Source organism: Camelus bactrianus, chromosome 25 (genome assembly GCF_048773025.1).
Source record: "Camelus bactrianus isolate YW-2024 breed Bactrian camel chromosome 25, ASM4877302v1, whole genome shotgun sequence".
NCBI lineage: Eukaryota > Metazoa > Chordata > Mammalia > Artiodactyla > Camelidae > Camelus > Camelus bactrianus.
The window spans coordinates 37,969,154-37,994,309 of record NC_133563.1 but is presented as its reverse complement, the minus strand read 5'-3'; the positions used below and the strand labels follow the sequence as shown (position 1 = coordinate 37,994,309).

The window sequence follows — 25,156 nt, the reverse complement described above, 5'->3', positions numbered from 1 at the left end:
GGCGCAGGGGCTCCTTGGGGGGGGAGGGCGGGGCCGAGCGGAGAGACGCGCCAAGCCCCGCCCTGCCCACCTGCCGTAGCGGCCCAGGTGGCCGTGCCGGGGCGGGGTTTGCATGCAGGCGCGCTGGGGTTGGCTGCACCCCTCTGCCCTCGGGGGCTCCCCCACACTACCCCTAGCGCCTACTTGGGCCGGGCGCTGGGTGAGCGCTTTCCACTGGACTTCTGCTCAGCGGGTCCCTGCAAGTGCTGGCGAGGTCCCTGCTGTGAGACCAGGTCCGCTGACACTGCCGCCACCTCCTCTCCCCACCCCTGCAGACGGCCCCGCCCTGTGGTGTCTGCAGCGCGAAGCTTTCTGGAGGGGAGCAGGTGACACTCGCCTGTGGGTTGTGGAGGCACACCCTGACCTGCAGGCTGCTGAAGTCGGTCGATCCAGGACAGGACGGCCTGGTTCCCGGCTTTAGGGAGAGCACCTCCTGGGCGCTGGTTTCCGTCTTCCCGTGTCCTTCCCAGTGTTAGCTGCCACTGCCAGAAAGCTCCTGACATCTTACTAGGGGAGAAAGCTGTCTGATTTGTCAAGTTCAACCGTTTTTATGTTTACTGTTCGTTTGCTTCTGGCCTGTTTCTCACAGGTTTGCAAGACTCTCTAATTATTGAGGGTGGCACCCTTTTGGCAAACTATACATTTTTTTCTCAATTTCAATTTTGCCTTTCATTTTGTTCATAAGGATTTTTTAACAGGGCTTTTTACTTTCCTGTGTATTTAAATCTGTCAGTCTTTTAAGACGTGGTATATTGATTTGCTTAGAACAGCCTTCCTCATCCCAAGATTACATGAGTTCAATTATATTTTTTTCTAGTGCTGTCTTTTCAAGTTTTACATTTAAAACTGCAGTCTACCTGGAATTTATTTGGGAACATGGTGCAAGATTAAAGGTCAAATTTAATTTTGTTTAATGCTTACCTGGTTGTCTCAGGACCATTTATTAGACATTCAGACTTTTCCCCAATATTTAAAAATGTCACCTTTATCATATACAAGTTTTGTTTCTGAATTTGGCCTCCGCACAGACCTTCCTCTTGGATTTCCCTTTGAAATCGTCCGTGGCATGTTTGCATTTTCAGTGGTCGGTTCTGTGGGTTAGCTTGCGTGCCTGCCGCAGAGGTCAGGGTATGCCCATCTCCTGCCCCTTGAGGCCTCTGTGTGCTGCTCCCGTTGCACCCCGCCCACCCCACAGATTCCACTCCTCTGGCCTTTGTCATTCTAGACTAGCTCTGTCTCAAAACTTTTGAACTTTATGTAAGCGGGTTTGTACAGTAGGTGCTCTTTGGTGTCTGACTTCTTTTGCTCACCGTTTGCTGTGGGCTGAATCGTCTGAACAGTTTCATGGGCTGCTGCCATGAACCCCAGTGTGGCTGTATTTGGGTCTTTGCAGAGGTGATCAAGGTTAAATAAGGTCATTGGGGTGGGTCTTGGTGTCCTCACAAGAAGAGGATGAGGCACCAGGGCTTGCCCTGCAGACGCATGGGGGAAGGGCCCTGTAAACACTCAGCAGGAGGCCAGCAAAAGGGGCCTCGCCAGGAGCCCGCCCTGCGGGCACCTTGGTCTTGAACTTGCAGCCTCCGGAACTGGGAGAAAGTCAGGCTGCCCATCTGTGGCGCTTTACGGCCGGCCGCCTGAGCCGGTGCTGTGTGTGGTGGAAGCTCCTCTTCTCTCCTTGCTGATAAGTGCTCCTGGAAGGGTGTGCCCCCTGTGCTCATTCTGCTCTCATTGGGCATCTGAGTTGTTCCTGGTCTCTGCTGCTGTCAGTCCTGCTGGGAGCCCTATCTCTGCAGAGCTCAGCCAGGGGATGGGTGCTGAGCTGCAGGGAGAAAGGCCGGTCCCCACAGCTGTCCTGGTCTGCACTCGAGCCACAGTACGGGGGCTCAATACCCAGTACTTACACTAAAAATAAATGAATAAAAACCTAATTACCTCTCGCTGCCCAGAAAACACACAAACAAACCAACAAACAAATAGACTACTGTCTCCTTCATGAAGCACCCCTGGAGTCTTTCATCCACTTTTGTATTAGTTTGTCTTTTTATTGACTTGCCAGTGTTCTTTGTATATTATGAATGTGTTCTTCTGCCAGGTACCTTCTCACAGTGTGGGGCTTGCTTTTTCAGGATGTCTAATTTGTCGTTTTCTTTTATGAGTAGTGCTCTTTGTCTTATTTAAGAAAGAGTTTCCTACCCCAAGGTCATATTTTCTTCTGGAGGCTTGACCATTTTAGCGATCACATTTACGCCTACGACCCCCTCATAAGTTAACTTTGACTTGTGGTCTGAGGTGGGGTCTAGGTCCCTTTGCCCCTCTCCCAGAGACGAGCCCTCTGCCCCCGAAGTGCTTAGATGGAGGCAGTCTTCACCTGACCTGTGGGTCTGGCGTCGTTGCCTTCAGTGTTTGTTCCTCCAGACTAACTGCAGAGACACTGGCTCAGTTTCTCAGCCGTCCCCAGCCAGCAGCCCCACACCAGCCCAGCTACACGTAACCTTCTCCCTCTGCCTGCTGCACAAGACCCTCCCGCTCTCAGTGCTGCAGGAGCCGCATCCTAGGGCTCTCGCCTGCCGCTGGTCACAGCAGCTGTCTGTTTTACGTCTGTTCGCTTCTCTCGGTGGCCCCAGCCGGTCTTGCTGGTGTCTCCGAAAGCTGTGATGTCGGTGGGTCACGGTGCACTTAGCTGCCCCTCGCCCACTGACTCCCGGGAGCTTTTGCTGTTGAGCTCGTGGGCCTTTCTCTGGAGTTGGCGGGGATCCCGCCGTCTGCGGGACCACCACCCCGCTTCTGGGGAGCTGGTGGGATTCAGTGTGATTCTAGGAGGAAGAGGAGCCATCTCCCCAAGTCTGTGTGGGAGGGGCACCTGCCCCCCCAGCTCCTCTCTTCCTCAGTCTCTTTAGGAGGTAGTGACATGCGGGCCCCTAAGGACCAGAGCTTGTGGCATTTTGGGGTCTTGAAGTGTCCCACTTTGTCGCACGCTTCAGCATCTCAGCCTGGCCATGCCCGGGCCACATACACATGTGGGCAGAGCAGCAGGCGGCCGGGGGCTAGACGAGCAGCATCCCGAGAAGGGGGCTGCAGGTTGGAGAGCGCAGCGCAAGGGCGGGAGCTCTGAGGCGGGTCACCGGTCACAAGGCGAGGCCTTGCGGAGGAGCGCAGGCCATCTGCTGCCAGAGGCCAGGCCGCCAGGCTTCTGAGCGGGGCCTCAGTGAGACCCCGGCCTGCCAGGTGGAGGGCAGCCGGCGTCAGCTAGCTGGGCGCTCTCTGGGCTGGTCCCCGCATCCCTGGTGATGAGGGTCAGGGCCACAGACACCAGAGTCACCTGGAGAGAGGGCACAGAGTAGGGGTTGCTGGGAGGATGGTGTGCAGCAGGGGCTGATGGGCTGGCCCAGCTTCTGGGAGGGAGCTGAGGCAGTGCCCTCGGGGCTCAGGGGACAGAGCCGGGGGTCTCGGTTAGGGGTGGGACATGGAGAGGGGACGTGGCGGGGGGGAGGCTTCAGGTTCAGGTGTCAGGGTCAGTACCCTGTGGGCGTCCTTGGGCTGCGAGGGGGGCAGGGTGAGCCAGGCGATGGCACATGGCTCCCTCAGAGGCTGTCAACCTGGGAACCAGTGAGGCAGGTGGTCTGAGGCAGGATCTAGGTCCTTTTGCCCCCTTGACTTCCTGAGGTCTTCCTAGAGAACTCTGGGCAGGGGTTCTGCTGCCTGAGTCCCCTACTCCTCTGCTTATGGCTGGTATGGAGCCCCTGCCAGCTGCAGCCCTGGGGGAGAGGCCCAGGATGAGCCGGCTGGACTTGACGTGCTCAGTGAGCTGGGGTGGGTGGGTGTTGGTGGGCAAGAGAGAGAGAGGGGGGATGGGGCTGAGGGAGCAGAGGAAGGGCCGGCCCTGCCCTCACCTGCTGTCAGGGGCCAGGGGGATCCTGGGCTCACAACCCAGCCTGCGGGGTGACACTTGGGCACAGAGGATCGAGGCCCTGCCCTGGCTGCCCAGCCACATGGCTGCCAGGTTCTGGGCCCCGGCCCCTTTGTACAACGAGCTGAACTCCGCATTCTGCAGGGGGGCCGTAAAAGCCCGACAATACCTGCTGTCTGCAGCTAACATACGAAACACCGATAGCTTCAGCTGAGATGGGTTTTTAAAAGTGTCATTTTATGGAGAGTTTTACTTTCCATCTTGTTGTTTATTAGGCTCTTAAAGGAAACGCTTGTAATGCATCCATTGATCGAAATACCAATTGAATAGATGTGAGCACATAAAACAGTCCCAGCCCCTGGTCCTGCAGTCACAGTGCTGGTATTGGGAGCAGCACGGTGAGTGTCACCCACCAGATGCCAGCTGCCTGGGCCCCGAATCATTTCCACTCATTATGGGAGAGAGATGGGCAGGGGCCTTTGGGAAGGAGCAGAGCCTTCAGTGATGACGCCTTCAGGTGACCTGCTGGTTGGGGGCGCCATGGGAGCCAGCCCCCGGCCAGCATCCCCACCTCCACCCCGCCCCTCCAGCTCCAGAGTGCCCAGCCTCTGCCCTTGGCCGGCCAGTCCCGCTCCAGGGTCATCCTGTCCCTGCTGCAACCCCACCAGGGCCCTCAGGCCCTCAGGCTCCTACCCAGGCCCGTGGTCCCCCATCCTCTCCTGGAAGGTGTGGCCTGGAAAGCGACTCGGGCCTGCCCCAAGGTGGCCAGAGGTTGGCAGGCAGGCGGGCGCCAGGAGTGAGGCTGCTGCAGGGGAGCTGGCTGCAGGGCAGATGCCGCGGCCCGATTCTCGGGGAGCCAGGGGCCTGGAACAGGCAGGGGACCACGTTCAGGAGGAATGAATTGTCTGGCAGGAGGAGGTCAGGTGGCCACGGTCATCACAAGGCCCGCTCTGTCCACTGGGCCCCTGGCTTCTGCTCCGGCGACCTCCGCCCTCCCACCCAGCTGGCCCTGCATGGGCCCCTCACCCAAGGGTCTCTCTCCCACTCCCGAGGACCCAGAATGTTCTGTCAGCGCCTGCACCACAGACCGCCCAGTGCGGCCTTGGCTGCCTGGTGTCTGATGCGGGAGCTGGGCACCGCTCTGGGCCCGGAGCCGCTTCCCCGGCCAGGCTCGTGGGCAGGCGCAGTGCTGTCGCTGCCAGCCGGCCGAGCTGAGGTGGCGCCCGTCAGCGTTTCCGTGGAAAGCCCACTTAAGCAGTTTGCAGCCGTCACAGTGGCGGCTGAGCCTGACCTACTTGGGATTCGCTGTGCACAGCCGCCTCCCCCGGGCCCCCTTCTGCTGACGGTGCACTCCCTGCTCGCCTCAGAGCTTCGTGGAACCGCGCTCCATTTCCTGAAAAATGCTTCCCCGGTTGTTTTCTCTGCTCCCCAGCCAGCCTGCCCGCCTCCTGCACGGTCACCACCGGCCTGGGTGGCTGGCCCGGTGAGCAGCTGGGTCCCCAGCCACGCATGGACCCTGCCCCACGGGTTGTGGCCACAGGTCACATTCCATCCCGGGAGCCTGGCTGCAGCCCACTGCCCACAGTCCTGAGTCTTCCTGCCTCTGCCCACCCAGCCTCCCCAGCCTCAGTCCTCCCACTGTGCCCGAGGGCTTTTCCTCGTGTAGGTGCCTGTGGGTCCCCCTCTTTGTTCTCCGGCCCGCTGTGGCCCCGTCTCCCTCCCACTGCAGCCTCCTCTCTGCCTCTTACCTGACCCCTCCGCGGATCACAGTGCATGGAACCAGGCGGCCCCCCAGCCTCCCTCCTGGTGTGCATGACCCAGCACAGGTCAGTGGAGTCACACTCACTGGCCCGGCCCCGCCCCGCCCCAGGGTGCTCGCTCCCAGGTGTGACGCTGCACTTTGCCAGGGCCCGGGGCCTGTGTCTGCTAGCTGTCGGAGGTCAGGAGGGCTTCCCGCGGACCAGACCTGATGTCTGAGCTCGGTCTGAGCTGGAAGAAGGGTGTGGGGGCAGTGGCCAGGAGGGCCGGAGGGTCTCCTGAGAGGCGGGCATCAGTTGAACAATGGGGAGCCCCTGCAGGGTGTTAGGTTAGGTGGAGCAGAGGGAACTTACTCAAACATGTAGTTTTCAAACCAGCTGATGGGACAGGGTGGGTGCAGGGAACCCACCAGGAAGTTGTGAATGAGGCCAGGACCCCAGCCTGTGTCTAGGGTGAGAGGGCAAGTGGCTCAGTGAGGCAGGTTCCTCGGTGACTGAGGTCTGGGCCTGCCATCACTGGAGAGGTGAGGGCCCCCAGGAAGGGAGCAGGGCATGCGGAGGAGGGGAGGAGACCAGGGGGATGCCCAGGGGGCTCTCCCCATGAGCCTAGGGAGCCCTGCCGGACCTCCCCTCTCCGAGGGGACTGGGAAGAATGTGCCAGCAAAATGCCTCTGTGTCAAAGAGGCCTTACTGTGGGAAGGAGCCATCAGCTCCACCAGCAACTTCCTGTCCAGGTGTGGGGGCCTCTGTGCCCAGCCTTTGTGCAGCCCTTGGGCCTGGCCCTGTCCCCAGGGGGACCTGTCCCGCCCTCTCTGGGTCGTTGTGCCCTGCGCTGGCTGCTGTGGGACTCGGTGCTGGGAGGCCTTGGGAGACCTGAGGATGGACTAAGCTGGAGGGGGCTGGGGTCCCCGCTGCCCCAGTGTGGTCCTGCAGACCCTCCCGGCGGCCCAAGGATGAGTCGGGGCTGTGCTGGCGGCATGAGTTTGAGGCCATTGGACCTGGCGAGGAGGCCTGGGCACCTGGGCACAGCTCCAGTGTGGGACTTGCAGGGCATCTGGGAGACTGGGGCTGCCCCCAGGGCCTCTAGGGCCTGGCTGGCTCCCTGCCCCTTGCCCACCTTCACCTGATTCTGCCTGTGATCAGGAGTGGGCCACCCTGTGGGCCTTCACACGATGTGGCCAGGCAGCCTGCCTGTCCTCCGCCCAGGGTCTTGGGGTACAGAGGAGGCGGCCCACTGGTCCACAGCACTCACTGTGGGGTGGGTGGGCAGCTGGCCCTCGGAAGGTCATGGGCAGGTGAGGTGTGTGCTCACACATGTTCAGGAGCCCGTCTGCCTGTCCCCTCCGTGCATGCGTGCTCATGCCCCAGGCTGCCAGGCTGCCAGGCTGCGCAGCCGAGGATGCCCTGGGTGGGCCTATCTCGGCTGTACGGCCTGAGAAGCAGACCCACGGCAGAAGCGCCCTCCACACAGTGTTGGGGGCTCCACGGACCTGCTTGGACAGGATCCTTGGTGTCCAGGGCCAGCCTTCAGAATCCCTGGGGGCTGGGAGAGCCCTGGCAGACTGGTACTCTTGGCCGCTGCCAGTGGCGCCCCCTGCAGGCGGGTGGAGGACTCATCACACTCATCCTGTCCCGCCCAGACCCTGACAACCCCCTCTTGGGTCCGTTTGCCCTGGCACTTCCCACTCACTTGCCGGGCACAGCAGGTGAGAGGGGCCTCAGAGAGCAGAGCCCCTCGGTCAGCCTGCACGGCCTCAGGCCTGGAGCTCTCCAGCTGCTCCCCAGGCAGCGGACACGTGGACTGCTTTTCTTTTTAAACCTACTTTGTGGTGTGTGTGTCTTTCTCCCCATTACCACTGCTTTTCATTTAAAACGTTATCTCCCCCCACCCATCCTTCGTGCCCCCGCGGGGGGCGAGGGGAGGCCCAGCCCTCACCCCATGTAGTCAAGGTTATGGTGATAAATCCTGGGGCATTGTCACTTCTATTCGGAGTAAATTGGCCAGCCGCTTTCGGGCTGAAGGAAAGATAATTTGCTGTAGTATTTCAAATGGATTAGAAATGGATTTGAAGGGAAAGTTCATGCCTCCCATTACAAAGGCGAGAAAGAGGACTATCTTAAGGCACGGTTCCCTCCCTGGCCTTCATTATCCACGCTTAATACCTTTCCTATTTTCCAGCGTTAATGAAATTTCCTGGCGGCGTGGGCCTGCCGGACGGATGGGAGAAGCCTTTAGATCTGAGGCTCCTGTTGTAGAAAAGGAATTACAGGCCCTTGCCGCGAGGGCAGGAGCATTCTCCGGGTCCTTGGCCCTACTATTATCTCATTAATTTTACCCCCTATTTTCAATACAGTTCGTTTCCAAAGGCTGTCCTCTCCATTAGGGTAACAATTTACTGGAGTGCTGTGACACCCACGGTAGTGAAAAGCTACAAGGCGTTTGGGACGGCTGCCCCCCAGCCCCCCATTCCAGACCTCGCCTGCCCGGCACTCACCCAGCCACAGGTCCAGAGTCAGCCGGACACGCTGGTGAGGGAAAGGCAGAGGCAGCTCTGCAGGCCTGCAGGCTGGGCCTGTTTTCCATGGGCGACAAGGACATTCCTACCTGGCCAGCCCTCCCCAAATTCTTTGGGTGCATTCACCACCCCCTCCCAGGCAGTCCCAGGACACCGTCTGGGAATGCAGCTTCTCCCAGCCGGCTCCCGGGCTCCTGGGTGTGCCCCTGGAGGCTGTGGGCCCAGGGCACATGGGGCCCTGGGGCACAGGTGTGTGCAGACTGTGAGCACGAGCCAGGGCTTCAGAGCAGGAGGCCTGCTGCACCTCCACTCCTCCCAGGGGCCTTGGCCGCCCTGTAATTGCCATCAGGGCCCAGGGGCAGGGATTTTTGGGTGGGAAAGGAGATGGATTGGTTGGTCCCAGTTAACCATGAGAATAATCAACAATGTCTCAAGAAAGAAGTGTCGCCTGGGATGTAATTTTAGCCGTGAGAGCAAGTTGCGGAAGACAGCGATTAATGAGGCCACTTCTCTTGGGTGGGAGGTGGCAGCCCCAGACTGAGGCTCCTCTGTGCGCAGAGCTGTGGGACCAGAACACCCTCTGCCCTGAAGCTTCCAGTTCCTTTGGACCTGAAGCCCTGCCAGCCTCTACCCCGTTGGGCCCTCCCACACTGGGCCACCTCTGCAGGGAGGGAGGGGGCTGTCCCAGTCCGGCTTCAGCCAGGAGCACATGCCCACAGGCCCAGGGCTTTCTCAGCCCTTGAGAGGCTGGGCTCTGGGGCATCCAGGGCCCCGCTTCCTCCTTCCCACCTTCTCAAGGGCGTCCTGCCGCCCGTCTCTCATATTTCCTAGTAGCCAGCGCCGTGGGAGGAGGGAAGGGTGGGTAGGAATGGTGGCCCAGGAAAAGGAGGGGAGGCCCCTGCACAAGAAGAGGCAGCTGAGAGGGTCCTTTTTCCCACCCAGTGTGTCCCATTGTCTGGATGCCAAACCTGCTGGGAAGTATGGGAGCTGCCCCGAGTGGCCACTCTGCAATGAGCACCGAGCTCAGCAAGAAGCCGGTGCTGTGAGTTGACCCTGGGTGCCCAGGTGGGCTTGCCACTGGCCCCCTAACAGTGCCTCAGCCCAGGCTGGCTTATGAGAGGACAGCTGCCTCGGGGGTGGGGAGACCACTGAAGGCTCTGAGCAGCACGGGGCTGAGGCTGTCAGGGGCCTGTCAGCCTTGGGCCGAGCGAGCTGTGGTGACCACTGGCCTGGGCTCAGCTCTCAACTGTGGGGATCAGGACTCAGGGCAAGCTGTGCCTTTCAGACAGTAGCCACAGCTCCTGCAGAGGGTCCAGAGTCCCCAAGGCTGACAAGGTTCTGCAGTGTGGGGAGGAGACCCCACCCGGCCTTGGTGTGAGCCCAGGGGACAGAGTGCCCTGGACACCCTGACGCCAGGGTGGGGCCCCAAGGACTGACGAGAGCCCCGGGGGTCTGGCTGCCTCCCCCAGAGGATGCCCACCCCACCTGGCCCTCCTGCCTAGACGTTCCTTGTATGGGGGCAGCCGGAGCCTGTCTGGCATGGCCAGCATGGGTCGGGCCGCTGAGGACCCTTGGTGGGAGTTGTTCCCTCCAAGATTGGTGTTTGTGAACATGTTTTAATTAAGGGAAAGTGGGTCAAGTGCTTTCAGGCGGCCGCCTCGGCTCTTCCTGCCTGACGCTGTAGCTTCAGGTCCCCAGTGCCCGGCACACTCGCACAGTTGCTCCTTGGAGGCTGTGAGCTGGTGAGAACTACCCCTCACCTTGCAGGTGGAGAGACGGAAGCCTAGAGGGGCTGCTGGGCTGAGTGGTGGGCCTTGGCGGCGGCTGCCAGCTGCCTGGGCCAGCCTGTGCGCCAGGGTACCCCGAGGCCTGCCCTGTCCTGCCTGGACTCATCGGACCCAGTCTGGGGTCCCCCTCCCTGGCCCTGTGCAGCCAGGTGGAGTTGGGGTCCATAAGCTCCCAGGGGAAGGGACTGCAAGGCATGGGGGCCTCAGGGGGAGCATACTGGAGGACCCAGGAGGGAGGGGGCTGTGTGTGCGCCCAGACGGGCCCTGACTTCAGCCGGCTCCTCTACTGGGCCCTGAGCGGCCCCTGGTGGCACTGCCTGCCCAAGGGCCGCTGTCTTCACACCCTGCCCCTCCCACTGCTTGGGCCACCTTCAGGCAGAGATGATGCTCATGGAGATAGCAGGTGCTCGTTTGCCCAGATTTGCCAGTGGGGCCTGAATGTACACTCAGTGGTGATAGCGGTGTGAGCAGAGTTGAGCTGATTCGGAATTAAGCTCAATTTGCGTAAACATGTTACTGCTGAAATGCACCCTGAGGGCTGAGGCCATATCCTTCCGGAGTCCTAAGGTCCCAGGCAGCAGGAAGGCCCTGACCCCTCGTGGCAGCTGGGGGAGCAAGTTGGCCAGGGCATCTGCAGGCCCACAGTCCGTGAGGCCTGAGCCAGGGGTCCTGGGACCGCTGCCCACCGCAGCCGTGGTGTCTGTGGGGGGATGTCTGTCTGAGGGAGGTACTGGTGCCTTCTCACAATCCACTCTGCTCTTGGGTTTCCTGGGGGGATGTGTGCGTCTGGCAGGATGGGGCCCAGGGCCAGGAGGGAGAAGAACGAGGAGGGAAGGAGTCAGCAGGTGGCTGTCAGGGCCGTGTGGCTGGCCCCAGGTCTGCACTTCTGGCCTGGGCATCTGCTCAGGTAACCCCCACAGGCAGCCCGGGTCTCTGCAGCCTTGGCCCTTGAGGCAACTCCAGTCTTTTTCCCCAGACAGCTTGCCTGGGTGGGGGTCCGTAAGGTTCCCATCCCCTTCCTGGGCTCTGCGTGCAGGGGAAGGAGGGGTGGGGCAGGGTGGGCAGTGGAGTTTGCTGGCTCCACAGCGCCGTGGTCCCAAAGCCAGGGTGGCGTGAGTTGGGGCAGCATCCGGGAAGAGACGCCCCTGGGCAGTGGTAGTGGCTGCTGGCCTCGGCACGGACCCTCGAGGCCGCCTCAGCATGGGTGCTGGGCCTTTCCCCTCACAGCAGAGCTCTCTCAAAGCCCCCCATCAGGAGGCCAGGGCCCGGCGGTCATGTCCCAGGGGTGTGCCTGTTGGGGGGAGGCACCTTGTCCCCTGTCTGGGGCCTTTCAGGGGCTCACACGGTCCCAGCCTAGCTGGTGGGGTTGAGGGTGCCACCTCCTGTGACAGTGGGGTCAGGGGACAGAGGCCCTGGGGCTGGGCTGATGAGCACGTCCCTGTCTGCAGGTCCTTGGTGCTGAACCGTCTGCGTCCGGCTGCAGTGGGCGGAAAAGCCCAGACTGGCTCTCCTCGGTGGCGGAGCAAAGGCTACCGCTGCATCGGAGGGGTCCTCTACAAGGTGTCGGCCAACAAACTCTCCAAGACCTGCGGCCGGCCCAGCGGCGACGGGGGCAGCAGGCCCCTCCTGCGCACAGGTGAGGCTCCTGGGTGAGGGCTGTGTGGTGCGCAATTGCTCCGCGCTTGCTGCCGTCCAAGGCTGCGGACCTGGTGCTCTCTGGGAGCCGATCCGAGTGAGGGCTTCCCTGGGCCTCAGGAGTTGCCCCTAACAAGGCTGGCTGCAGCCACCATGGGGAAGCCCCCCAGGGACAGCCGGGCGCATGCCTCTCGGTTGGCTGAGCCGCCTCTGATTTTCCATGTTTTGCTCCTGGACAAAGGAGATGAGCCAGGTACAGTGAACACGGCCTGGGCAAGCAAACACCTGCGGCCACAGCGCCTGATCGCATTGGCAATGCCTCCCGGCTGTGTCTGGAGGCGCCGCCACTGCCACACGCACCTCTGGGCCTGGGGAGGCAGGCGGAGGAGAAGGAAATGCTTTGGATTCGCTTATTGTACACATTAACTAGAAAAATATTTTGGTTTCAATCCATTTTTTACTCCCATTTCTTTTAAGAAAAAAAGGTGAGGTTGCAGGTAGTGAGTGTGGGGATTGCATGGGCCCAGCTGCCCTCAGCCCCCACCCCACCGCCACAGGGCAGGAGAGGGGAGGTGGGCACAGGGCCAGCTCTGCAGGGAGGCAGCCAGAATGCCCCTTCCGGAAGCCCTGCACTGTTCTCCCAGGGCCTCTGTGGGCCCGCGTACCCCGCTGCCCTCTTCTGGGCCTGGTGCACCAGATGCACCAGGCCCCCCAGGACAGGCTCTGCTCCGCCCCCAGGTGCCTGCTTCCCACGTGCCTGCTTCCCACCTCTTCCTTGCGGTGATGGGCCTCGTGGCCTCTCAGAGCGCTCTGCCTTGGCCTCGTGAGCTTGCCTGGTAGAGGAGCAGGTGTAGGGCACGGGCCAGGCTTCCTCAGGAGCCTTGGTGGGACTCAGCCCCAAGGGGCTAGCACCGTACATCAGAGGACAGCCCTCCCTCTGCTCCCGGTGGGCCTCTAGCCTCAGCACTCATGGTTTCTGGGGCCCCACATGATCTCACACCCCTCCTCTGTCCATTGCCTCTTCCTGGACGAAGCAGAGCCCCTTCCAGCCTGCTGCTCCCCCTGAACCAGGTCCCTCACAGAGCTGCCCTGGCCAAGCTGCTGTGTGGGGTGGACAGAGCCATGGGCACCGGGGACCCCATCTGGTTGAGTCCACAAGAGGCTGGCAGCAGCCACTCTGCAGAGTGACCTCCTGGTTGGTCCCAAGTGACCAAGCCTCTCTGTGGGTCCTACCCTCTGGCCACAGCTACCCTCCAGCCAGCTGCGGTGGTGGGGGGGGGGTGCTCCTTGGCAAAGGGCACACCCAGCACCCACTGTCATTGTCCTATGCATCGTCCCCACTCATCGTGCCCCCTTCTGAGCTGGCAGGCAGGACCCGGGCTCCACTCCCTGCTGTGGTCCCCAGACGCTAGACAGACAGGCTGTGGTTTGGAGCTGTCATGGCCCTCGCAGGGGTCTTGCTGCACGTGAGCCCGACCCCAGACGGGCTGGTGGGCCTGTGAGTGGGGCTACACCTACCACCTGGGCCCCTCACATCCACGTGGCAGGAGAGGCTGAGGGGCAGAAGCAGGTTTGGACTCAGCCTCCTCACAGACACTGAGTGGCCCCTTGTTAGAGCCGCCTGGGCACTGAGTCTGAGCGGAGGGGCCCGCATCAGGGGCTGTGGGGCGCCTCCTTTCTCCCCAGCGCGGCACCCCCACCTGCGCTGGCAGCCAGCGGTGAGGGAGCTGTCGCTCTCACTGGGGAGGACACCATGCTGATCCCGTTCCCCTCCCAGGGCTGAGCTCCGCAGAACCCCGCCTCTGCTTAGAGGAGCGCTGCAGGGGTGGCGTCTGGGCCTTCCCACCCCTATTCCCCCAGGCCCCCGGTTTCTGGGCAATCAGATGAGGACAGAGGCCTCCGGGGACAGGGCAGGTGGGATCCCAGGAGGCCTCCTCCCTGCTGACCTGCCCCTGCAGGCCACCCATCTGACCAGCCTGCTGGCTGCTGAGAGGCAGCCCTGGGGCTCAGCCTTCCCACCTCGGTGTGGGGGCAGGGAGGTGGGGTCTGGAGCACACCCCACAGGGCAGCTGGTCTTGGGGGCACGAGGCAGGGCCAACACAGCACCAGCTGCCTGGGCCCCAGTGCGGGTGGCCGAATGTCTGCAAGGAAGGTGGATTGCTCCCGGCTGTGGGAATGCCTGCTGACCAGCAGCCCACTTAGATGAATAATAATTAAAGAAATAAATTTTCTTCTCTGGTGTCAACAGAACTTTGACTTCAGCAAGAAAGTGCAGCCCTCCTTGGGAGGGGGCAGGGGCTCCACCTCCCCTCCTCCTGGCTGCCCAACTAGGCTGGGCAGCCAATGCTCTGAGGCAGCATCAGCCCCTAGCTGGGCCCTCAAGCCGTCCCAGGCTTTGTGGGGAAGAGAGGGGCAGAGCCTTGTCCCTGCCCATCTCCTGGCCCCCCAGCCCCAGGGGCAGGGCCTTCCTGCAGGCCGACCTCAGCCCCCTGGAACCCAGGGCTAGGCACTTCTCCCGGGTCTAAGGCCTGCCTGTGCAGCCTGGGACTCCTCCCCACGTGCTTTGGCCTGGGACCTGGGGATACCCAGCACAGGCTCGGATGGCTGCTCTACGGGTCTGGCATGTATCTCGACCCCGAGAACAAGGGCCCTGAGTCCACCTGCCAGGGCCGCCTCCCTCAGCCTGGGCTGCCAGGCTGGCCCCTGGGCTTGTTCTGAGCCCCAGGTCCCAGACTGATGCAGACTAGGCTGTGGTGGGCAGCCTCCCTGCTATTGACCTGCCAGTGAGCACCCCTGGGCAGGTAGGTAGTGGAGCTCTGTACCTCATCTGTGACCTGTGATCAGTGACCTGCGACCCCTCCCTAGGTTCTGTGCATTCGGTCTCACAGAGCTGCACGTGAGAGAGGGCCCTAGCAGTCCTTCTGGGGCCTGCCTCCCTCCCTTCTAGACACCTCTTCCTGGGACTCCCTCTGTCCCAGGAAGCACCCAGTTTCAGTCTTCTTCCCAAGGGTGCATATGCCAGGCCACCTTGAGAGGTGGGGGCTACAGGAGCCCCCGACTCTCAAGGAGCAGCCACCGCCTGGGCCGGGTGGGTGTTCTAGGGGGCTGCCTAGCTGGCTGTGTGTATTCCAGGAAGATCCCTGGGAAGTGCAGCTCCAGAAGGCTCTGAGGCCCCGTTTTCAGCTAAACTTTTTAGCACCTCTCAAAGCCTCCACGGCCTCCTTTCAAGCCAGCTACTTTATGTGCATTTTTTAACACCGCAACACCGCAAAGCATTTGAAAAGGTGTCTCCTGTTCTTGTAAAAATTCCCACTACAAGCCCCACACTGGTATTTTTATAAGAGCAAAAGTGCAAAGGGGAATAAACCTGCCCTCCCCCCCAGAGGCCAGGCCTCGGGGCTGGTCTGACAGGCAGACACGTGATGACAGCGGTCCCTGGCGGGAGCAGGTGGCACCGCAACATCACGGCAGCCTGGGTGACAGCCCGGGGAGCCACGCTGACTGGCAGCTGTCAGACTGCTCTCTGTCACCCTCAGGCTGGCAGGTGCAGGGACACCACGTGCCATCTGGTCTGGCCACCACTGCCAGCCACCCCCAGGATGGGTGTCCCCAGCCTAGAAACCAGACTTAAGTATGTCCTGGATTCTTCCTGAGACCACTTCCCACCGGCCCCTCACACCTTGAGACCCCCCTCTCCCCTCTGTGTCGCCATGTCCCCCTCCCCTGTTCACACACCATACCAGCCCCACTCAGATCTCAGCCACCTGGGCCTAGGCCGCCGTGCAGGACACTTCCCTCCTGTTGGGGGTCTCACTGCACAGGCCCGGAGCCACCTTTTCTTAACTTGAGGAGACTGAGGCTCAGAAAAGGGCAGACCCTGGCTGGAGGGGCACCTCCAGCAGGGCCTTGAGGGCTGGCCTGGGAAGGGCGCAGAGAGCATCCAGGGGTGGTCAGGGCTTAGCAGAGGGTGGGAGGTGGAGAAGGGTGTCCAACGGCCCAGCCCCTGAGGCACAAAAGGGTTTGGGTGTGGACGGGCCGAGTAAAGTGTCGGGACATTTGTGTGACTGGGTGTTGGGCTCGGGATGGGCCCAAGATGAGCGGGCACAGGGACAGCCAGGGAGGGGCTTGCAGGTGGCAGGAGGGCTGCCTGTCCAGGCTTCCCATGTGGCTCCAATGGGAGCGGCTCAGAGCCAGGCAGCTTGGGGACGTCCCTTTTTAAACTTGGGACGCTTTATCATGGCCGTAGGTCCCTGGAATTTCTGGGTGATGTCACTTGTGCCCCAGCCACCAGATTCCTTTCAGCAGCTGCCTGTGGGAATCGGATCTGGTCTGGGAAGGGTCACATGTGTGTCTGAGGCACTGAGGAGCCTCTGTGGCTATTCTGAGCCGGCTCTTGCCTGCCCCACCCACCCTGGTCCTAGGGAGGAGCCTGGCATCTAAAAGGCAGGCGGGGCCGTGTGTCAATCTGGACACCCCTCTGCAGGGCCGACTCCCACTGCACACGACAGTGCCCCGCCTGGCCCGCGGCTCCAGCCCCGGGCCCCAGCTGCCCTGGCTGGGCAGTCACCTGCTCCCTCTCGGTCACCCTGGACCACTTCCTGAACAGCTCCCCTTCGGGCTGCAGCAGTGGCCTCAGAGAGGCCTTGTCTGGTCCACGCATGTGGGCCTCTGAGGAGCGTCTCACAAGGTGCCTCTGGCATCGTGAGGACCGGGCACCTGCCGGGGCTTGGGGCCACACGTGCTCGTCGGGGCCTGTGCAGGCCGCGGTTGGCACACAGCTCTCTAGGGCCTGGGAGTCAGGATTTCAGGATTTACAACCATATACTTCTTTTTTCTTTTTATTTTACAACCCTTTGAATAAGCCATTCTTAGCTACTGCAAAGCCAGGTGGCATTCCCAGACCCCGCTCAGGCCCACGTGTCCCTGGGTTCTGCTCCAGCCAGAGGGAGGCCCCACCACCCACTGTTCTGGGACCACCTGCCTTGAGGCAAAACCAGTGTGGCCCTGGGGAGCTGTGCCACCAGACCTGGTCCCTGCTCCTTGTCCCCGTGCCCATGTCTGCCATCTCGCCTTGGCCTCCCACCAGCACGGGGTGGAGGGTGGCCCCGCAGCTTTCTGTCCTCCAGCACTGCATCCCCAGAGGGGCCTGGCAGGGCCTAGGAGGGTGAGCTGTTTCCTGGAGGGGGCAGCAGTGCCTGAGCTGAGGGTGGGGATCCCGAGGGGGCCGGTGCCACGCGGGAGGGCAGGGAGAGGACAGAGCCGGGGTGGGAGGCCTGGCGTGACCGGCCTTCTTCCCACAGGCCGGCTGGACCCTGCCAGCAGCTGCAGCCGCTCCCTGGCCAGGTACGTTCCTCAGGGTTGGATTGGGGGGGCCCTCCCCATCCTCGCCTTCCTCCCTGGGGCTCATGAACCTCTGCCCCATCCCCAGCCGGGCCGTCCAGCGCAGCCTGGCCATTGTGCGGCAGGCGCGGCAGAAGAGGCGGAAGAGGAAGGAGTACTGCATGTACTACAACCGCTTCGGCAGGTGCAACCGCGGCGAGCGCTGCCCCTACATCCACGACCCCGAGAAGGTGGCCGTGTGCACCAGGTGCCCCCCGCCCCTGCCTGGGCCTTTGGGGGCGGCGCTGGCGTAGGTCTTGGGTCTCCCCAGGCATCCCCACTCTCTCAGACCCTCCCCTTGGCGCAGGTTTGTCCGAGGCACGTGCAAGAAGACAGACGGGACCTGCCCCTTCTCCCACCATGTCTCCAAGGAGAAGGTGAGTTCCTGGCCGCTCCTGGCCTCCCTGCTGGCTGGGCCCAAAGTTTTCCCCTCCCTGTGTCTGTGTGAGGAGTCGGGAGGGTGACCTGAAGGCGGTGCCCCATCATCCCCACGCAGGTCCAGCCTTGGCCGCCTCTGACCCCGGCTGGAGGCTGCGCCTACCTGGAGGCTGTCCCTATACCACCCGGGGTCACCACCTCCATCCCTGTCATGTACCCAGGGGCAGTGGCCCCACAGGTGTGCCCTGGCGGCCCCGGCCTCACCCCTGTCCAGCCCCGCGTTTGGCGAGGGGCGGCTGTACGAGGTCCGTTCCCTGGGAGGTGGAGGAGAGGGAGGCACACAGCTGGGGCCTCCTGTCCAGGGCCCCGCCGTGCCGGGGCCAGAGCGCCAGCCTGCAGGGAGCCCTGAGGTCGGGGTCAGCGCTGGTGGGGAGCCCACTGGCCTGGAGCGGGGTCTGCGGCGGGCAGGGGAGGCGGGCTCCGAAAGGGCTGCTGCCGCTGCTGCGGCTACTGCTTTTCCCCGGGAGGGGCTCGGGGAGAATCATCATCTTTCTCCCTAACAGAGCTTCGGAACTCTGTTGTGAGCAATTTGGAAATTCACGTTGCGTTTCAGGTTCATTAGCTCCCAGCTCCAAAGCCGGTGCGTGTTCTGAGCTGTCTAATGTGGACGCCCCGCACCAGCGCCCTGAATTAATGTTATTGTTATTTGTGTGGACGTGCTGGGTGCAAACAAGGTTAATTGAAATGCGAACGCAGTTTCCTCTTGATAACCGCACTGACAGCGAGGAGTTCCGTTTGGTGCAAGAGGTGGCTTTATTATCCCTTTTTATTAGCGCTAATTTGGGCCCTGTATCAAAGCGCACATTAAGGGAATTGTCTGCAGCCTCGGCACCGCCAGCCCCAGGCCGGCCGCTCCCCTCTGCGCTGCAGTTAAAAGACAATTAAAAATAAACTCTCTTCGCTAAATCACCCTTTGTTTCTCTGCTTTCTCCCTCCTTCCCTCCTCAGCCTCAGTTATGTTCCCCCTCCCCCCAGAAAAGTGGCTCTTTGAAGTCCCTGTGCATCCCCTGCGGGCAGGCAAGAGCCCAGTGGGGTGCGGTGGGGACCAGCAGTGGGGACCAAGGAGCTGCCATAGGAGCAGGCCTGACAGCAGAGGGAGGAGGCCCGGGAGAGGTGTTGGCCTGTGGAAGGGCTGAGACCCACAGAGTGACAGCTGTGTAAGGTTGAGGCAAGGTTCCATCCCCTGAGGTGGGACCAGACAGCCCAAGAAGCTGGCCTGCAGGAGGGGCAGGGCTCACCCCGAGGGCCCCAACAGAGCAGTCGCCTGGAAGAGTCGCAGCTTCAAAGGACAGGGTGGGCAGATCAGAGACCCCTCCTGCTGGCCTGCTGACCCTCAGGTCTCAGTTCCGCCCAGTGGGGAGAAGGTGGGCTGCCTCTCTCCCACTGCCAGCCTGGAGGCCAAGAATGGCTGGGGCCACACAGCCCTGCCCGGGCTGGCCACCCGATGTGCCCCCACCAGGTCTCCCTTGGGCCCACCTGCCAGTGGGCCAGCGCGGGGGAGCCAGTCTGCTGCCCAGGCTTCCCCAGGCCGAGTCAGGCCCCAGCTCACAGACCCCCAGCTCGTAGACGCTGCCAGGCACCCACGCGTCAGCCAGCTGGAAAATCTGGAGTTCAGGCCCTGTAGGCTGTCAGCCCACCTAGAGCTCCCACGCTCTGCCTCCCTCCTCCCCCAGCCCCTGTTCTTCTAGACAGCAGCCTCCTCCCGGCCCATCCCCCACAGCCCCGCGGCCTGGAAACTGGGCAGGCCTAGGGCAGATGATGGGCTCGGGTGACAGCAGGCCTGGGCCTGCGCACAGCCCCGCCTCAGTGCGCTCGTCTAGACCGGGCAAGGGTAGACGTGCTCTCTGGCGACCGTGCCTTCTTGGGGAAGCTGAGGATCTGACTTCGGGGTGGGCAGCGCCTCTTGCCAGCACTGTTTATTTCTCCCCTGGGGCGGGGCCAGGGTGAGGGTCTCCAGCCACAATCTCTGGTGGCTGCCGCCCGGCAGTGGGCCCCTGGAGTCCTGGTGCCCCTCCCCGTGGAGTGGGGCAGTGGAGGGGTCGGGGGTGTGGCCGGCCCTCACTGTCCTCCCTGCTCTGCAGATGCCTGTGTGCTCCTACTTCCTGAAGGGGGTCTGCAGCAACAGCAGCTGTCCCTACAGCCACGTCTACGTGTCCCGCAAGGCAGAGGTCTGCACTGACTTCCTCAAAGGCTACTGCCCGCTGGGTGCCAAGGTGAGGCGCGTAGGCAGGTGGCAGGCAGCCCCCGGCCTCCCCCACCGGAGCTGGTGTGCCCCCGAGGTGGGGGGGGCTGAGGGAGCTGGTTTGTGAATGACACCCAGCCTGGGTCATGGGTGACTCTGCTTTGCCACCTCTGGCCACCTGTCAGCCCCACGTGCGGGCTGCCCTTGTGGGAAACCCCCAGCAGCTGAGCACCAGGCGTCCCTCTGTGTCACTGCTGTCCTTCAGGTCTGCGGGGCTGGTGGGAGGCTGCGAGGGCAGCGTGGCCCTGGGCTGGGGGCCCCTGGAGAGGCCTTCTCAGTACCCCGTGCCTCAAAAGGAGGCATGCAGCATGGTCCCCACACGCTGTAAGTGGCGCCCTGCCTCGTGGGCCCGCAGGCTGGCTTGGAGACCAGGGCAGGGCTGCCAGGGAGCTCAGTGGAGGTGAGGACCCCGGGCCCATGCTGGGGGTCACTGTAGAATCACAGCCGCTCTCTCCCTGCTGCCGTGAGGCTCAGCCCAGGCCAGGCTCGGGCAGAGGTCACTCCTGGGAGGCCCTGCCCAGAGTGTGGAGCCCAGCAGGCCACACCAGCCCAGCCCAGGTCGTGGGGTGAGGGGACAGGACCCCTACAGAGGCTGTGGGTGATTACTGTAAAAGAGTCCCGTTTAAATGAAAACATCAAAGCGATATTCAAGTTCTGCTTCTATTAGTGGAAGTGCTTACTGCGTCCTTTCGGCGGGTGGGCGCTGTGTGGCTGCCGCGTGCCGGGTGGCGGCCTGTGATTACAGCCGGGAAAGTGCTGAGCAGGCGATCCGGCGAGGAGCACGGTGGCCGGGCCGGCAAGGGTTAACTTTATTCTCTAAATAATGTGGAAAGCGCTGAGTCGTCACCTCGCGCCTGGAGTGGAAGTCCTCAGATGGGCCCCAGAGAGTTTATAATATTCCACTGAATCACGTGGAATTGTTAACCTTGCTTCATAAAGCGACGGCTTGTTAAAGAGGCATGGGCCCTTTTCTTGTGAAGAATTCAGGCTGAGAGGAAACCTCTGCCCCTTCCCCTGTTCAGGGCTGCGCGCTGCCCCTGGCCAGGGCTCAGAGGTCGGCCTCTGCCATCTCCTTGGGGCCCTCGGGGACCATGGCCATGCTCCCGCGGGATGGCCATCGCCTCGGGTGGCCCGCAGTCCTGGTGTCACAGTGTCACAGCCACAGTGCATCCTCCGCCTGTCCCGTCCCTTTGATGCTCATTCCTGGCGCTGGGGGTGGGGTCCTTGATCAATTGCTGTCGAGTCAGCCGAGGTGCTGGGTTTGGCTCCTAATTAACGCTTGTGTTGTGGGAGCCACTCTGAGGCTCCGGAAAACCAGGCTCTCAGCGCTCGTGTTGGAGCACAGCTGTCTCCTGCCTGCCACCCACTCCCCACCCTGCCCTGGGTGTGGTCTTCCCATCTTCCCCACTATGTGTTTGTGTCCGTGACTCCTCCTGCATCCCACTCCTCCCAGTGGCTCTAGTCCCTTACTGTCACTGTTGGGTTTCACGCTCACGTGGTCTGGCCCGCAGGGTGCAGGGGCCCGTGCCCACTCCAGCCCTGGACCACCACTCCTCTAGGCACCCAGGCTCCTCTCCCCTCCCTCGGATTTAAAACTTTTGGTCTGGGTGCTCCCAGCTCACTGCAGCTGGGGCGTCACATTTCCAGCCCCTCTCCTGGCACAGAGCTGGGAGCTGTCTGAGTGCACGTGTGTGGTTTAATCCACAGCCACCTCTGTGCTGACACCCCCCAGCCCTCAGCCGAGCCCCAGCCCTGTCTGTGTCCCTGCCTCCGTCACAAACTCTCCACCGCCGACGTCCTTACCTCTCCTCCTCTGTCAGTGCCCGGCCTTCAGGGGGCTCCAGCGGTGAGCTGAGGTGCCCGGGTCCCTGCCCCCCGGCCACACACACCCCCTGCTCTCTCCCCTGTGGAAGCTCTTTTTCATCTGGACATCACTCTCTGGGATCCAGACAGCATCTCCCCGTCACCGCCTGTTAACTGGCCTGAGGTGCAGCCTTCCTTGGGCTAAATACTTTCTATTTTGGGGGGCAGAGTCCTGCCATTTTTCTCCTGTGGGTCTTGCTCCAGGATCTGTGCCCACCCGAGGCCACAGCAACCTGCCTCCATCTGCGCCAGCATGGCTTTATGAGCATGGCAAGGGGTCCTGGAGACGCGTCTCTGGGTCGGGGCTCGGACCCTAGGCCAGCCCCATCTCTGCCACTTGGAGCCGTGGCCCCGCACAGGTCACTTCGCCCTCTGGGGGCCGTGGTGTCCCGTTATGTAAAACTGGGATAATGGCAGCACTCGCTGCACAGGAAGACCGGGAGGACCAGGGGTCAGCGCAGGAGCCGCAGCCGCGAGCGGCCTGGGCTGTGGGGAGGCTGCGTGGCCGCCTCGTCGTCTGCTGGGACGGACGGCCTCACCAAGGTTCTCTGTTTAGTGGGTATTTTCCCCGAAGCTGCACACAGAGCCCCCATCCTCTCCTCTCCGACTTGTGCTGCCATTGAAATTGTAACAGCCAGCTTTACCGAGGCGCAGTTTGCGTGTCGTCCAGCCCATCCTCGCAGGCATTCCCATCAGTGGGTTTTAGTCAGTTTACAAAGCTGTGCAGTCATCACCACAACCCAGTTTTAGGAATTTCCATCACTCCAAAGCACCTCCCAAGACTTCTATAGGCAGGCCCCCGGCCAGAGCGCACAAATCTGCCTCGATCTCTGTAAGCCTCTTCTCTGGGCATTTCACACATGAGAGGCCTGCAGTGAGCAGACGCTGGCACCTGGCTTCCCTTGTGAGCGTGGTCTGAGGGTCGTCGTACTGTGGCGGCGAGCAGGACCGCAGGCCTCTCTGTTGTGTGCAGAGACCACTCCTGCTCCCTGCTGGTCAGTGGACGGTCATCTGGGTGTTCCCAGTCAGGGCTCTTGGGGTGAGCCCGCTGCGCACGTGTGTGGTGTGCGGGGCTCTGTGCGGCTTCAGCCCTGCTGGTGGATGAGAAGTGACCTCTCACCATGGTGTGGGTTTGCATTTCTTGTATTTCTGGTGACATCCAGCCCCTGTGTGCTTGTTGGCCAAGCCTTTACCCATTTCTTCGCAGCTTTGTTGAGATAGAATTCACATTCCACGTAAGCCACCCATTTAAGTACATGGCACAGTGGGGTTTGGTGTGTTACATTTTTACTTGCGGTAAAATGAACACAACGTATAATTTGTCGTTTTCGGGTGTACAGTTCAGTGGCATTAATCACATTCACAGCATTGTACGACGACCACCCCTGTCTGCTTCCAGCGCTGAAACCGTCACCCCAGGCACAGTCTCTAAGCAGCCAGCAGTGACTCTGTCCCTGCTGTCTCCAGCTCCTGGCAAGCCCTCATCTACGTTTGTCTCAGTGAGCTTGCCTGTTCAAGAGATGTAACATAAGTGGGTCGTACAGTGGTTGTCCTTTCACGTCTGGCTGCTTTCCCTCAGCATCACATTCACAAGGTCCACACACTGCAGCGCGACAGTTCATTCCTTTTGCAGCTGAGTGACGTCCCACGCCCTGTCCATCTCCTTGCCTGGAAATGGACACTCGGTGGTGCCTCCTGGATACCGTGACTCACGCTGCTGCGAACCGACACCGACACACGAGTGTCTGTCCAAGTCCTGCTCTGCCCTCCTTTGCGCAGAGGGTACCTGGGAGTGGAATTGCTGGACTGGATGATAATTCTGTGTTTAGTTCTCTGAGGAGCTGCCACACTGCGCTCCGTAATGACTGTACCGTTTACGTTCCTGCCAGCAGGGCAAGAGGGTTCCGTTCTCTCCGCATTCTCATCCATCGTTCTTTTCTTTTTTTTAAATAACCAGCCTAGTGGGTGGCATCTCGTTGTGATCTCAGGTTGCATTTCCTTAAAGTGAGTGATGTTGAGCGCACGTCCATGTGCCTGTTGCTCACTGGCATATCTTCTTTGGAGAAATGTCCATTCAAGTCTTTTGCCCATTTGTGAATTGGGTTGTTTGGGGGGTTTTTGTTGTTGAGTGACAGGAGTTTTTTTATATATTCTGGATATTAACCCCTTATTGGAGATGTGATTTGCACATTTCTCTCCCACTCTGTGGGTTGTCGTTTCACTCTGATAGTGTCCTTTGATGCACAAATTTTTTCATTTTGTTTAAGTTCAATTTATTTATTTCTCCTATTACCTCCTGGTGTTTTTGTGTCCTATCCAAGATACTTTGTCAAATCCAATGTCATGAACTTTTCCCTTGTGTTTCCTTATAAGAGTTTTATGGTCTAGGTCTTTGGTCCATTCTGAGTTAATTTTTTGCATATAGTGTCAGATAAGGGCCCAACTTCATTTTTTTGCAGATGGATGTCCACTCTTCCCGGCACCGTTTGTTGAAAAGACTGTCTTCTCCCCATGGACTGCTCTAGGCACCACTGTTGAGAATCTGTTGACCACACACGTGTGGTCTCCTTCTTGGTTCTCCGTTCTGTTACGTTGGTCTGTGTCTGTCCTTACGCCAGTGTTTTGATTACTGTAGCTTTGTAATAAGTTTGAAACAAAAAATCTGAATCCTTCTAACTTTGTTCTTCTTTTCCAAGATTATTTTGGCTATTCAGGGTTCCTTGAGAGTCCATACAAACTTTTGGGTGGGTTTTTCTATTTCTGTTTTGTTTGTTGTTGTTTTTAAGGCCTTTGGAATTTTAACGGGGATTGCACTGACTCTGGATCACTTTGTGTAGTATTGTCGTGTTAACGATATTAAGTCTCCAGTCCATGAATCTGTGATGTGTTTGTATTTGTTTAGACCTTCAGTAATTTCTTTCGGCAATATTTTGTGGTTTTCTGTGTACAAGTCTTTTGCCTAATTGCTTAAATTTATTCCCGAGCACTTCATACTTTTTGATGTTATTGTAAATGGGATTGTTTTTAATTTCCTTTTTAGGTTATTCGTTACAAATGTATAGCAATACAGTTGATTTTTGTGTGTTCCTTTTGTATCCTAAAATTTTTGCTGAATTTATTTATTAGCTCTTAGCAGTTTTCTTGTGGATCCTTTAGTTTTCTACATATAAGAGCATGTTATCTGCCAACAGAGAAAATTTTCTCCCTTTTTGATTTGGATGCTTTTTAGTCCTTTCTCTCTCCCTCCCTCCCTTCTTTCCTTTTTTTGCCTAATTGCTCTGGCTGGAACTTCTAGTACTATGTTGAAAAAAAGTGGTAAATGGGATATCCTTGTCTTGTTCCTCATCTTAGAGAAAAGCTGCCAGTCTCACTGCTGAGGATGACACCAGCTGAGGGCTTGCCGTGCGCAGCCTTTATGTGGAGGCCCTTCTAGTCCTTGTTTGTTTGGTGTTTTTGTTATGAAAAGGTGTTGAATTTTGCCCTGTCTTTTTTGCATCAATTGAGATGATCATGTGGGTTTTCTTACCTTCATTCTGTTAAACTGGTCAATCAAACATATTGATCCCATTGAATCACGATTATGTTGATTGATT

At 60.2% G+C, this 25,156-nt stretch overlaps 1 protein-coding gene across 2 annotated transcripts in view; it reads left to right on the top strand.

Moving 5' to 3' along the window:
• The window catches only part of ZC3H3 (zinc finger CCCH-type containing 3), an 83,212-nt gene that overhangs the window by 44,893 nt on the left and 13,163 nt on the right, over positions 1 to 25,156 (top strand). Inside the window, exons 5-9 of one of the 2 annotated variants that reach the window (XM_074352746.1) lie at positions 11,455 to 11,642; positions 16,942 to 16,984; positions 17,070 to 17,228; positions 17,328 to 17,397; positions 19,540 to 19,671. In XM_074352746.1, coding sequence (XP_074208847.1) covers positions 11,455 to 11,642; positions 16,942 to 16,984; positions 17,070 to 17,228; positions 17,328 to 17,397; positions 19,540 to 19,671 — 592 coding nt within the window. The remainder of the gene's footprint in view (positions 1 to 11,454; positions 11,643 to 16,941; positions 16,985 to 17,069; positions 17,229 to 17,327; positions 17,398 to 19,539; positions 19,672 to 25,156) is intronic. The other variant, XM_074352747.1, reaches the window with a different exon arrangement.